The 14,821-nt window shown below is 42.6% G+C and overlaps 1 protein-coding gene across 4 annotated transcripts in view; it reads left to right on the top strand.

Annotated features, from left to right (window-relative positions):
* Window positions 1–257: 257 nt before the first annotated feature.
* LOC126100195 (vacuole membrane protein 1-like) overlaps window positions 258–14,821 on the top strand; it is a 99,538-nt gene continuing 84,974 nt past the window's right edge. The window contains exons 1-2 of one of the 4 annotated variants that reach the window (XM_049910754.1): window positions 441–747; window positions 907–1,188. In XM_049910754.1, the coding sequence (XP_049766711.1) occupies window positions 973–1,188 (216 nt within the window). In that variant the 5' untranslated portion in view covers window positions 441–747; window positions 907–972. Of the gene's footprint in view, window positions 411–440; window positions 748–906; window positions 1,189–1,592; window positions 1,721–14,821 lie in introns of those variants that run through there. The other 3 variants (XM_049910757.1, XM_049910756.1, XM_049910755.1) reach the window with 3 other exon arrangements.

Genomic DNA, 14,821 nt, shown 5'->3' on the forward strand with positions numbered 1-14,821 from the left:
TTCTGTTCTTAAATTTTGAAACTATGTTTGGTATATATCACTGCATTTGTAGAAGCAATGGTTTACATACAACGAAAATAGTTCCGTGATAAACTGCATTTCAAATCGTGGTGACAACTTACCAACCAGCAAAATGTAAACATTAGTATTAACCTCCCACAACCCTACACTTTTGACCTTTGCCCCATACAACAAAAACACTAGCGCCCTCTTCAGATTTGCGATACTTCCGCTCCCCCTCCTAGAGGAAAAGTGATAATCGTGAACGTTATATACACTTAGGAGGAGCTTTCAAAATGTATTTCGCTCAGGAAGCAATAAAGATATTTTATTTCCGTTTATTTAATTTATGAAAAGTTAAAAGATAAAGCAGAATATTCGGACTAAACACGATAATATTCGGATAAGTGGTGCGTTTTCAAATAAAATAGCACATGTGATATTCCCTGTCAGTTTTTATGAATGTATAATTTATACATTACTTGTTAAAAATTCTGGAACGACTTTCGGTTAATATTGGCAACATGTTTGACCAATGGGTTTAGGTGTGAATTGTGTAATCACAGTTCCTTTGTACAATCAACGATTATGATGACGTCTGCTGTATATTCAATTTTGTAGTTTTGATCACCTGATGTGAGCGATGTGTGGTGTGTGATGAAGATTGTGCTTTTTCATTTTAGTCTATTTTGACTATGCCGCAGCGAGAAATAATCTAAGTTGTATACGTTTAAAACACGATAAGAGGTAAATAAATATATTTCTCTCAGCGCGTTTGTATATTGTTGGGAAAATTATTTTTTACTATGCCTACACGAGTTGCTAGTAACAGTAAAATCTTTAAAACTGGTAGCATGTATATTAACATGTCTAAAATACTAACAGACCTGTATCTGGTGGTTTTAGTTGCATGTACTTCATGGTGGAGGAAGGTTAGCGTATGAGAGGAAAGTAGTAGAGTAATGCTGAGTAATGGGCACCAAGAAGAACCCATCTCAAAGCAAAACTAAAGTCTCTAACAGTAACTTCAGAAAGGGCCAAGGATATTTGTCACGTGCTCACAATGAGGCTGGTTCCTCATCTGATGACAGAACTGATCGCACGGAATTTCATCACTTGACTAAAGAACAGCTTAAAGCAGAATTGAAGAAACGTGGCTTAAAAGTGCACGGGAGTAAAGCGGACTTGGTATGCCCAACTTTTATATGTTGCTGTGTAGTTACTTGGTAGATTTGCTACGTTGTCTTTCTTTTATTTTGGAAATGCATGTGTATTATTGTTGCTACAGAGTTTTGTGAGCTAGTATTTTGTGGGAGGTAATGAAAGCCCTTAAGGTATGCAGGTTACAAGAGCAACCATTTTTTTTTCTAAATACTGTATATAAAATAATTAATAAACTATCATTTCTCACAAATATGAAAGAAGTATTCAAATGGTAACTTTTTCGCTTGTAATTGCTCAGACGTTTAGAAACAGCTAGAGCTTCATAATTCTTTGTGAATTTGCCCATGGTAGTACGTTGTTTTATTTCTGAACAGGGTCTTTATCTCCATGTCTGTGACCTTTGCTATCAGTGGTACTTAATTGACTACTTGACAGGCCATGTAATATCTTTTCTTACTGAGCTGGCAAATGTATTCTGAAATGCCTCTGAATATCAGAAATGAGTGAGTCGCCAGATATTGTGATAGATATCCCAGGACTGTCATATAATTACTCTGTAAGCAATGAACATAATTCATTTAATATAGATCTGCAATATTTGCTAATCTCGTGCATAGTCTTGTCATTGTTTACATTTAATTTTAGTAACATTGTGTCTTATTTAAATTAAGTAAATGCAAATTACAACCTTAAATTGGTGCATTATATAATATATAAACCACTGTAAAACAGAATAACTCGTGTCTTAATCTGAGAAATACTTTTATTATTATGTTGTTTGAACAATATGCAATTAAGATGGGCAGACATGGAAGTTTGAGCTCAAATAGTCTGTACTCACAATGCAGTTGTGTTAATTTATACATATAATCTCTGAAGCTTGTAAACATGCTGGTGTGTGGTTAGGTATTCAAAATGTAATGTCTTTTTCTTTTTTCTCCTGGCCTTATTCCAAGTGTTCACCCGAGAGTGATTTGGTAGTATCAGTGATAGAGGGTTCCCTGCTGTCACCACCATGCACCCTGTCCCCCTCTTCCCCACCCCTCTCTCCCCCACAGGGAATCAGTTTGTGTGCTCCATCTCTGTGTGTCTGTTATCCCATGTGAAATAGTCTTGTCATTTTTGAAATGTTTGCGAGTCATGTAACTCAGATAAGATATAGGTTGGTGGCCCAATATTCACATAACTGGACGTAGGAAACTACCAAAAGCCACATCCAGGCTGGCCAGTATACTTCCCTGCATCATTAATCTGTCAGTCAGATTTTATCCGAGGACCGCCTTCCCGAATCCCAATCTTGGCTTGCTAACATGTGTGATTATCTGAGTGGTAAATACTTGTATGTAGTGTAAAAATCAATTTTAGTTAGCGATTTTGATATTTTCTGAATGTTTGATGATGAATGCATATGTGTGGGGTTCTGTGAAATCCTCGCCATGTCCAGTGAAAAGTATTTACGGATAGCATTCAATAAAAAATGTAGAACAAATGTGCCGGCCGGTGTGGCCAAGCGGTTAAAGGCGCTTCAGTCAGGAACCGTGCGACCGCTACAGTCACAGGTTCGAATCCTGCCTCGGGCATGGGTGTGTGTGATGTCCTTAGGTTAGTTAGGTTTAATTAGTTCTAAGTTCTAGATGACTGATGACCTCAGAAGGCAATTCGCATAGTGCTCAGAGTCATTTGAACCGTTAGAACAAATGTACAGTAATTCCTTTTGTGTTAGTTATGAGGATCATTGGGAGCACTCGATTCTAACTGTCTTCTTTGACCTGTGACTTAATGGTGTTGTGTGTGACGTGTTAAAACATTATGGCATTGTATTTCTGAATTTGTTCATATGTTGTATTTGATGACACCTTCTGGTGATGGATGTTACACATTAAGCTAAACATGTGCATTTGATCCTTGGTTTTCACTGTGGTAACACGGATTTGTTTGAGTTTGGGTAGTCAGTGCCGTAACGTGGATTTGGAAGTGTTTGCTTTGTATTCAGTGAGTTGTTATGGTTTTTGTGTGTGTGTGTCCAACCTAGATCATTTTGTTGGAGTCTTTTGTTGGCAAGTAACTTTTGTTTTTAATTCTTCTGTTTTGCCTTTTTTATATTATTTTGGTTGTGTGTTTTAATTGTTGTTGTTGTTGTTGTTGTGGTCTTCAGTCCTGAGACTGGTTTGATGCAGCTCTCCATGCTACTCTATCCTGTGCAAGCCTCTTCATCTCCCAGTACCTACCGCAATCTACATCCTTCTGAATCTGCTTAGTGTATTCATCTCTTGGTCTCCCTCTACGATTTTTACCCTCCACACTGGCCTCCAATGCTAAATTTGTGATCCCTTGATGCCTCAATACATGTCCTACCAACCGATCCCTTCTTCTAGTCGAGTTGTGCCACAAACTTCTCTTCTCCCCAATCCTATTCAATACCTCCTCATTAGTTACGTGATCTACCCACCTTATCTTCAGCATTCTTCTGTAGCACCACATTTCGAAAGCTTCTATTCTCTTCTTGTCCAAACTGGTTATCGTCCATGTTTCACTTCCATACATGGCTACACTCCATACAAATACTTTCAGAAACGACTTCCTGACACTTAAATCTATACTCGATGTTAACAAATTTCTCTTCTTCAGAAACGCTTTCCTTGCCATTGCCAGTCTACATTTTATATCCTCTCTACTTCGACCATCATCAGTTATTTTACTCCCTAAATAGCAAAACTCCTTTACTACTTTAAGTGTCTCATTTCCTAATCTAATCCCCTCAGCATCACCCGATTTAATTTGACTACATTCCATTATCCTCGTTTTACTTTTGTTGATGTTCATCTTATATCCTCCTTTCAAGACCCTGTCCATTCCGTTCAACTGCTCTTCCAAGTCCTTTGCTGTCTCTGACAGAATTACAATGTCATTGGCAAACCTCAAAGTTTTTACTTCTTCTCCATGAATTTTAATACCTACTCCGAATTTTTCTTTTGTTTCCTTTACTGCTTGCTCAATATACAGATTGAATAACATCGGGGAGAGGCTACAACCCTGTCTTACTCCTTTCCCAACCACTGCTTCCCTTTCATGCCCCTCGACTCTTATAACTGCCATCTGGTTTCTGTACAAATTGTAAATAGCCTTTCGCTCCCTGTATTTTACCCCTGCCACCTTCAGAATTTGAAAGAGAGTATTCCAGTTAACGTTGTCAAAAGCTTTCTCTAAGTCTACAAATGCTAGAAATGTAGGTTTGCCTTTTCTTAATCTTTCTTCTAAGATAAGTCTTAAGGTTAGTATTGCCTCACGTGTTCCAATATTTCTACGGAATCCAAACTGATCTTCCCCGAGGTCTGCTTCTACCAGTTTTTCCATTCGTCTGTAAAGAATTCGCGTTAGTATTTTGCAGCTGTGACTTATTAAACTGATAGTTCGGTAATTTTCACATCTGTCAACACCTGCTTTCTTTGGGATTGGAATTATTATATTCTTCTTGAAGTCTGTGGGTATTTCGCCTGTTTCATACATCTTCCTCACCAGATGGTAGAGTTTTGTCATGACTGGCTCTCCCAAGGCCATCAGTAGTTCTAATGGAATGTTGTCTACTCCCGGGGCCTTGTTTCGACTCAGGTCTTTCAGTGCTCTGTCAAACTCTTCACGCAGTATCACATCTCCCATTTCATCTTCATCTACATCCTCTTCCATTTCCATAATATTGTCCTCAAGTACATCGCCCTTGTATAAACCCTCTATATACTCCTTCCACCTTTCTGCCTTCCCTTCTTTGCTTAGAACTGGGTTGCCATCTGAGCTCTTGATGTTCATACAAGTGGTTCTCTTATCTCCAAAGGTCTCTTTAATTTTCCTGTAGGCAGTATCTATCTTACCCCTAGTGAGACAAGCCTCTACATCCTTACATTTGTCCTCTAGCCATCCCTGCTTAGCCATTTTGCACTTCCTGTCGATCTCATTTTTGAGACGTTTGTATTCCTTTTTGCCTGCTTCATTTACTGCATTTTTATATTTTCTCCTTTCATCAATTAAATTCAATATTTCTTCTGTTACCCAAGGATTTCTATTAGCCCTCGTCTTTTTACCTACTTGACCTTCTGCTGCCTTCACTACTTCATCCCTCAGAGCTACCCATTCTTCTTCTACTGTATTTCTTTCCCCCATTTCTGTCAATTGTTCCCTTATGCTCTGCCTGAAACTCTCTACAACCTCTGGTTCTTTCAGTTTATCCAGGTCCCATCTCCTTAAATTCCCAGCTTTTTGCAGTTTCTTCAGTTTCAATCTGCAGTTCATAACCAATAGATTGTGGTCAGAATCCACATCTGCTCCTGGAAATGTCTTACAATTTAAAACCTGGTTCCTAAATCTCTGTCTTACCATTATATAATCTATCTGATACCTTTTAGTATCTCCAGGATTCTTCCAGGTATACAACCTTCTTTTATGATTCTTGAACCAAGTGTTAGCTATGATTAAGTTATGCTCTGTGCAAAATTCTACAAGGCGGCTTCCTCTTTCATTTCTTTCCCCCAATCCATATTCACCTACTATGTTTCCTTCTCTCCCTTTTCCTACTGTTTCCTGTGTTTTAATTAATGTAGTGAATATGGAGGTGTTCTGGGTGTTAGTGTTACAGGTGGAGTGAAGTGTAAAATTCCTGTTGGTTTTGTGGTTGAAGCATTATGTTGTAAGTTGAGATTATTATTATTATTATTATTATTCTTTCTTACTTTTCTCAGATGTTATGTCTGGTCAAAAATGGAAAGTGACGCAGACCTTGATCAAGCGCGACTTCCTTTTAACTGTACGGTATATGTTATATTGCATTTAGGAACTTTCGAGTAATTGAACATGTGTCAATAATTACAGATTTCTGTAGTTGTATATATAAGTTTGGATGTAGCTGTATTGCATTGATGTACTGGTGGATATTGTGTGGTATGATAGTAGTTAGAGAGCTGATGGGGAATCATTCATGATGATGACGCCTCAGTTTTTTGTTGAGCATTTAGAGGACAAGTTTGGGGAGGAGGAGGGCTTGTCCAAAATGAGATCTGGGTCAGTCTTGATGAAAACAGCATACTCTGCCCAGTCATGGGAGTTACTCGCTTGTGAATAGCTGGGGGATGTTTCTGTAACCATCATACCCCATAATAGCTTAAATATGGTCCAGGATATTATACTTCACACAGACCTTCTTTTGCAGTCCGACAATGAGCTGCGTGCCAATTTAGAGCGGCGAGGTGTACATTTTGCCCAGCGTGTCCACCGGGGTCTGAAGGATAATCATGTTGCCACCAGTGCCTTCATCTTGGCCATTGAGGGTGATACATTGCCCGAGAAGGTCAAGGTGATGGTCTACCAGTGTGATGTAAAGCCCTATATCCCTACCCCGATGCGATGCTTTAAGTGCTGGAAGTTAAGCCATATGTCTTCCCGCTGTACTTCCAGCACCACATGCCATGGTTGCGGATGCCCATCACATCCCAATACTCAGTGTGCCTCGCCTTCCATCTGTGTCAGCTGCAGAGAGCACCATTCGCCTTGCTCGTCTGACTGCAGGATTCTCCAGAAAGAAAGGAAAATCATGGAGTACAAGACCCTGGACAGACTGACCTACACTGAGGCTAAGAGAAAATTTGACCGCCTGCACCCTGTGCATATGACATCGTCTTACACCTCCACTTCAACAGTTCTGGCACCATCAGCTCTGCCAACCCAGGTCACCTCTGAGAACCAGAAGACTACACCTGCCCCCTTTATGGTGAGGGGCGTTTCCCTCCCTGTCGCTCCTGCACCACCTACTTTGGGAGCACCCCCCCTCCCCAACCATCGGGGATGTCCGTCCCCACTTCTAAGCCGGGGAAGTGGCTTAGGGATCCCTTGGGTGACTCCCCAGGTTTCTTCTCGTGGGAAAGATGACACCCACCAGTGGCTGAAGAGACCAAAAGCAGCTGGTCATAGGGCTTCACGCTCATCCTCAGTCTCGGAGACTGAGCTAGTGAAGTCCTCCCAGGCAGGGAAACCCAAGGAGCAGCGAGAGAAATCCAAAAAGAAAACACCTAAGACCAATATGGTCTGGTTCCCACTACCTACAAGCTGTGCAGCTGAGGATGGGGTTGGAGATTTTGGCGTTTACTGAGGACCTAGATCTCGCCAGACCCTCAGATACAATGGATATAGACTGCTCAGGCAGTAAATCGGTGGCAGCAGGTGACTCTGAGGCATAAATTGCCTCATTGAATGTTTCATGCCTTCCCAGTCTCACGATGTCATCCTCTAGTGGAATTGTGGCAGTTTTTTCCAACTCCTGGCTAATCTGCAACATCTGTTAAGCTTTACACCTGCTATCTGCATTGAATTCCAGGAAACCTGGTTCCCAGCATTGTGGACACCTGCCCTCTGTGGCTATAACAGGGTGTATACGACCCGGGACAACCGGGAATTCCGGGAAAAACCCGGGAATTTTTTCATCCGGGAGAAAACCGGGAAAAACCCGGGAATTTTTCGGAATTCCGGGAATTTTTCATTGTTTTAGCTTTCAGTTACATTTTTGTAGTTTTGACTGCAGAATTGATTCTCTAGCAAAGAATGTTATTGTATCCTGCTACTGGAGAATGATACTGCAGCAATAAAATATAAACGAGAGGAAAAAAAACTGTAGTGGCAAAGGAAATGTGCATTTTACGACAACAAAACACCGTGCACGCACAAGCGTCTACAGATAGCAAAAATATGTTAAAGGCCGTAGGGCGCAGACTGTAATTCTTCGTAACAATAAACTGCTTTCTATGAGCATGACGTCACAACTGTTCACATTAGGTTCGTTTGACCAGTTGCCAGCGGTCTGTTGCGCATGCGCATTTGACTCGCGTATAAGCAGTACCTTCTCTCGCTTCCCGCTTCTTGAAGTTTGGCTGTTAGCTGCATCAGTAGTAGCAGCAAGCAGCCAGATGCAAACGAGAAAAATTTTTCTCGCGCGCCCTAGCTGCCAGATTCGCGCTTGCACAGAGTTGTCTGAGTTGTAGTGGGGAGGGGGTTAGTCTCCACGTGACCCGTGTTTACGTTAAGTGATTTCGCTGCTTCTCTTCGTGTACAGCTCCCACATCAAATGAAAACAAAACGGATTTCTGTGGCCGGGAGCTATCAAGTGAATTAAAATGCATTCACATAATTACAGAGGGCAAAAATATATTATTAATTTCAGTTTCTGATTTTATTTTATTTCCAAGTTAGTAGCAGTCAAGCATTAATCGCCTTGCAGAAGAATGAAGTTATTTTTGCAAGTTTGCTAAAGAAATTCCGCTGAGGCAATCATTTTATTTGAAACGAAGTGTTTCATTTAACAATTTTGGGTACTTCCAACTGTTCGGTGAATTTCAAGTGCACGTTATCATCTTCTGCCATGTATGGCATTATGCCATAATAAAGAACCAAACATGAGATCGTAGAGTACTGGTACTCCAAGAAAATTTACATCCCAAAAACCACACTGAAAAGCTTAATATCAGATGGGACCTACTTCATTGTGAATCTGGAAAAAACAAATGTGCACTTCAAGCCGAATTATGCATTTTAGTATGATTTACGAAATTTTGATGCCTTTTGGAGTATCCTCTGATGTCCTGTTTCTTTTATGGTGTAGTGTAAGCTCTCTTAGTGCTTTATACACACGAACATGCGGGCTTCCTACACCACTGCAGTTGCACACGCACAATAATTCGTTTTTGGCGCTCTCTGGCAACTGGTAAATCGAACCTATAACTAACAGTATTGCGAACGGTGGTTAGAAAAGCGTTACTTTCAAAGTAAATTTCTTTTTACGCAAGATGAATTATGTTACGTGTGTGAAAGTGGGATGGATATCTAAATCACAGAGCGTTCGAAACTGAACAGTTTGAGGACCAGCCACTTCAAGAATTTCGAGCCGAGGCATTTATGTCACAATTTTAAATTTACTGGCACATTTGTGTGATGTATCTTAAAGTATATCACACCAAAAAAAGAACAATATTACACGTGAAAGCTTAGCTTTTCTTGTAGATATACGGTACTGTGTACATTAATGTAAACCGTTAACTTTTCCTCTTGTATGTTCGCGCTATGTAACCAGTAATCTTGCTAGTGGCTGACTATAACACGTGTCCTATGCTCTGAATAGCTGCTGTCATCGGCTGGCGAGATCTCGTGGCTTGAGATATGACTCGCTTACAAAAGGACATCACAACCTCGGTTGCAACGCTCCGGAAACTAACAAGCTGTGTTTGGTGCCATTCGAATTTATACTTTCGTAATACGAAAATATGCAGCGTATATGTTGCTGCAAATCAAAGGTCTTTCCAAAACTTCTCTGCTCCGGCTTTTCTTTTTTTTTCCGGGAAGTTCTACGCGATTATATAAAACGTTAACCATTCAAAGGATTGATAAGTTTTACAGTTCCGAGGGAGCTTTTTCTGTGCTAAGTGACAGTAGGTCGCCCGGGAAAAAGCATATTTTTTAAACGGGATATCCGGGAGAAATCCGGGAATTTTTTTTCCTTGTCCCTGTATACACCCTGTATAAGGGATATTACAGGAACCGTAGTGACTATTGTCAAGTGTCAGGTGGAGTTTGCATTTATATCCTAAGTGAACATGTGCCCCTTAAAACCCCTCTTGAAGCTGTGGCTGTCAGAATAAGGGTGACACAGGAAATAACTGTCTGCAATGTATATCTTCCTCCAGATGGTGCAGTACCCCTGATTGTATTAGCTGCGCTGATTGATCAACTCCCTAAACCTTTCCTACTTCTGGGAGATTTTAATGCCCATAACCCCCTTTTGGGGTGGTACCATGCTTACTGGCAGAGGAAGAGATATCGAAACTTTACTGTCACAATTCGACCTCTGCATCTTAAATACTGGGGCCGACACACATTTTAGTGTGGCTCATGGTAGTTGCTTAGCCGTTGATTTATCAATTTGCAGCCCAAGACTTCTTCCATCTATCCACTGGAGAGCACACGACAACCTGTGTGGTAGTGACCACTTCCCCATCTTCCTGTCACTGCCCCAGTGTCAGGCACACGGACGCCTGCCCAGGTGGGCTTTGAACAAGGCGGACTGGGAACTTTTACCACTGCTGTCACCGCTGAATCTCCCCCACACAGTAACATCGATGTGGTGGTTGAACAGGCGACTAGCACAATTGTTTCTGTGGCAGAAAACGCGACCCTCGCTCTTTAGGGTACCCGAGGCGTAAGGCAGTCCTTTGGTGGTCACCGGAAGTCGCTGAAGCAATTAAGGAGCGTCAGCAAGCTCTACAGTGGCATAAGCGGTACCCTTTCCTGGAGCACTACATAGCCTTTAAACAGCTCCATGCCTGTGTTTGCTACCTTATCAAACAATGGAAGAAGGAGTGTTGGGAGAGAGAAGTCTCCACCATTGGGCACTACACGTCACCTTCCCAAGTCTGGGCAAAGATCAAATGTCTTTTAGGGTACCAGGCCCCAACAGATGTCTCCGGTGTTACCATAAATGGCAAGCTATGTACCGACGGAAACACGATTGCCGAGCACTTTGCTCGAGCTTCTGCATTAGAGAATTAACCCCCCCCCCCCCCCCCCCTAGCCTTTCGCACACTCAAACGGCGGCTGGAAGGGATCGTCCTCTCATTCACTAAACGCTGCAGTGAATCCTATAATGCCCCGTTCACTGAGTGGGAGCTCTTCACTGCCCTTGCACATTGTCCCGACACAGCTCCGGGGCCTGATCACATCCACAGCCAGATGATTAAACATCTCTCATCTGACTACAAGCGACATCTTCTCCTCTTGATGTGGATAGCTATCAGCCTCAACAGCGTTCTTTGTAAGCTGTTAGACTGTATGGTAAGTCGGCGGCTGTGTTGGGTCCTGGAGTCTCGTGGCCTACTGGCGCCATGCCAGGGCGGTTTCCGCCAGGGTTGCTCTACCTCTAATAATCTAGTTTCCCTCGAATCTGCAATCTGAACAGCCTTTTCCAGACACCCACACCTGGTTGCTATCATTTTTTATTCACGAAAAGCTTATGACATGACCTCGCGATATACCCTTGCCACATTATATGAGTGGGGTCTCCGGGGCCCGCTCCCGATTTTTATCCAAAATTCTCTGTAGCTCCGTACTTTCTGTCTCCAAGTTAGTGCCTCCCATATTCCCCCCCCCCCCCCCCCATATCCAGGAGAATGGGGTACCACAGGGCTCTGTACTGAGTGTATCTCTATTATTAGTGACCGTTAACAGTGTAGCAGCAGGTGGGGGGCGTCGGTCTCATCTTCTCTGTACGCAGGCAACTTCTGCATTTCATACTGCTCCTCCAGTACTGGTGTTGCCGAGGGGCGCCTACAGGGAGCCATACACAAGGTGCAGCCATGGGCTGTAGCCCACAGCTTCCAGTTTTCACCCCTCAGGAGCTCAGCATTCATTTGCTGAGTACGGGCTTGGCGACCCTGGGGTTCCTGAGCTGGGGACTGGTAAGTGCCACCAGTCCTCTGTCACTGTAAGCTCTGGTTATACTTAAATGACCACCGTGTGGCGCAGCGGTGGAATGTTGTGTGTTTCGGAGAATGGGGGTCTTGGCTTCACCGCCTGGACTGCGAGGAAGGTACTCACCTCTTATTAAAAAAAAAACCCTCAACCTCAAGGTGTGCTACGTGCTGAGGAGGTGAATGTCTGTTGAGGTGAAACAGTCTTTAGCGAGCAACCTCTGGGGCGCCTGCTGCACCCCAGTTGAATCAGGCTTGCTCAGGCATGCAGGGCTCTGCTTGGGTCGATGGTTGTTTCCCTAGCATCTTGTGGGATCCTTATAGAACTTCCTCATGAAACTGCTACTCCTGACAGGATGGGTGTACCGTCAGGCAACACTTACACCCACTCCTCAAAGAGAGCTAGGTTGGTCAGTCCTCCCGAAAAGAAGTCTCAGAGTAATAGTAACAGGGCATTAGTGTGCCATAACACTTTCATTGTAGTCAAGCGAAACGGGGGAAGCTTTGAGATGTCCCCATTCTATATTAACAAGGCATTGGAAGGTATTGCTGGGTCTCTGAAAAGTGTCAGATGACTACATAATGCAACGCTTTTGGTTGAAACTGCTAATTCTACCCAAATATCAAAGCTTCTGGGATGTAAGGCCTTGGGTGACTACCCAATCAAGGCTGAATTGCATAACACCCTTAACTATAGTAAGGGAATGGTTACCTGCTCCGATATAATGGAGGTTGGCCCCACGGAGTTGCGTGAAGAGTGGAAGACTGTGGGCATCACAAAGGTGCAGAATTATATGAAGAGAGTTAGTGGCAAATCGGAAAAATCGGCAACGTTTATTCTAACGTTTAGTACTCCCGTATTACCGAAACATATTCTTGCCAGCTATATCCGCCTTAAGGTTCGCCCTTTTGTTTCTAACCCCCATGTGATGCTATAAATGTCAAAGATTTGGCCATACAACTACAGGATGTAACGGGAAGGCTGTGTGTGGCAATTGTGGAGGCTCCACTTATGAGTGAGGGACTTCTTGTTGTACTGGTTGTTATCTTTCTTGTTTCTTAGATAACTGAAAAATTGTTTGTGGAATCTTACGCGGTATATTGTGGTAGGACAACACTCTCACCACGTGTTTTTGAATGGGAATAATACGACCAGTTCCAGCACAATTTCAGCAAGAATTATTTTTTTAGTTGCTGCTGAAAGATTATACACTGCAGATCTCGTTTGTCTAGGAGGTTTTCGTAGTTTTGTCTGCAAAATAATCTTTCCAATATCAAGCATGGCCTGGGTGTTCTTCTGTTTGAAATAGACTCCACCGGATCTGAAATACTTTCAGGTAAAAATTATATATATTCGTACTTTCACCATTTTCACTATCAACATTCATAATCTAAATCCATTATACTACACTTCTCACAAAAGCACGTCCATCTTCCTCCAATACTGACGAAGTGGCGGGCAAGCCAACATGTGCCCGGAAGTTGCAGACATTCCTGCTTCCTAGATTCTTTGGTCTACTGTCCTTATAAACTCCTAACATCTTAAACAAGTCCATTATTTATCATGAAAGAACATATTCAAAATTAAATAAATTAAACACATTTTCTGGCAATGTAATAAATTACCTTACTCTTTACTGTGGGCATCGTACTTTTCGCTTCAGATAAACTGTATCTCCACAGTTGATTACATTACGTTATACACTTCCTCTGAAATGTGTTAACTGCTCTGGGTATTGCCCAGTGTTGAGCAGAAAGTGTGGGGTTTACAATGAGGAAAAGAAAATTCGAGAGTGGAAAGTACAGAGATGCATACCCTATGGTGAAGCTAAAAAGGCTTACAAAGCCATGCAACCACCGGTTTTGCAACTTCTTTTGCATCAGCCCTTAAAACACCAATAGTTAAGTGTGATGCCTTCACACAAACTCAGACCACAGATTCAAGTACGAGCACATGGCACTTGTCGCTGTACTTGTTGGGGAAACGCTCCACTTGCAACTGATGTCGCTCGGAAGCTGTCAGCAGTAGCCTTACCATCTAAGCCACATACCACTCCCCAAACTTCAGAAGCAACCTAAGATAAGCCATCCCAGCAACCCCGGCAGCCTCCTCCTCCTGTCAGTAAAGAAAGACATACTTCTAAAAGTAATCCTAAGTCCAAGAAAGCGGTAGGTAAGCCTTCGGATCGACGAGCACTCTCCATTTTTAATGACGACAATGCTCTTGAAGATATGGACTCCCATTCGCAGGAACTAGAGAACGCGGAACCGGTAACGTTCCTCCTGACCTCCCCGGTAAATCACCGCCACCGAGGGAGAAAGGAAAGAACCACCATCACTAGCCAATGGCTTCCATAGGGACTTCTGTGTTGCAGTGGAATTAGAATGGATTTGCTCACATTTGGAAGAATTGCAGCTGCTGGTCCATGATAAACCTTTCTGCATCTGCTTACAAGAAACGCATCTGTCACAGACACACCTACATTACGAGGCTACCACATATACAGGAAAGACGATACTACTGTAGGCAGGGCTAAAGGTTGAGTGGCTATTTATCTTGATAACAGATACCACTTCGTACCTGGAGTCCTTCTTGCACCGAAACCGTTTAGTTTGTGTGTTTTTTGACCTCGAGAAAGCATATGACACTACTTGGAAGTACAATATCCTTCGACAACTTCATGAATGGGAACTATGTGGACACTTGCCACTTCTGATCCAATCCTTTCTTGAGGACAGGCGTTTTCATTATCGCATTGTTGATGCCATGTCTGATTGCTTTGTTCAGGAGAATGCCCTGGGCCACGTGTCCTCTGTGTCACATTGTTTGCCATCGCTATCAGTGGTATTTCTCCTGCAGTCAGGAGCCCTGTCAAATGCTCTTTGTTTGTGGATGACTTTGCTATCTTCTACTCTTCCTCTGACCTTACGATGACGACGAGGCAGCTACAGCTGACCATTAGGCCAGGGCTTACAATGGGGGACCGTATTTTACTTTTTCGAGACACAGTGCACTTTTTGGGTTTATTATTTAACTCGAAATTAACATGGCTCGCACACCTGAAAGACCTACGAACAAAGGGCTTCCAGTTGTTGAACATTTTGAAATTCCTTGGCGGGAAAAACATAGGGAGCTGACAGGTCCCACCTCCTTCAGTTTTATA

Source organism: Schistocerca cancellata, chromosome 9, assembly GCF_023864275.1.
Source record: "Schistocerca cancellata isolate TAMUIC-IGC-003103 chromosome 9, iqSchCanc2.1, whole genome shotgun sequence".
Lineage (NCBI taxonomy): Eukaryota > Metazoa > Arthropoda > Insecta > Orthoptera > Acrididae > Schistocerca > Schistocerca cancellata.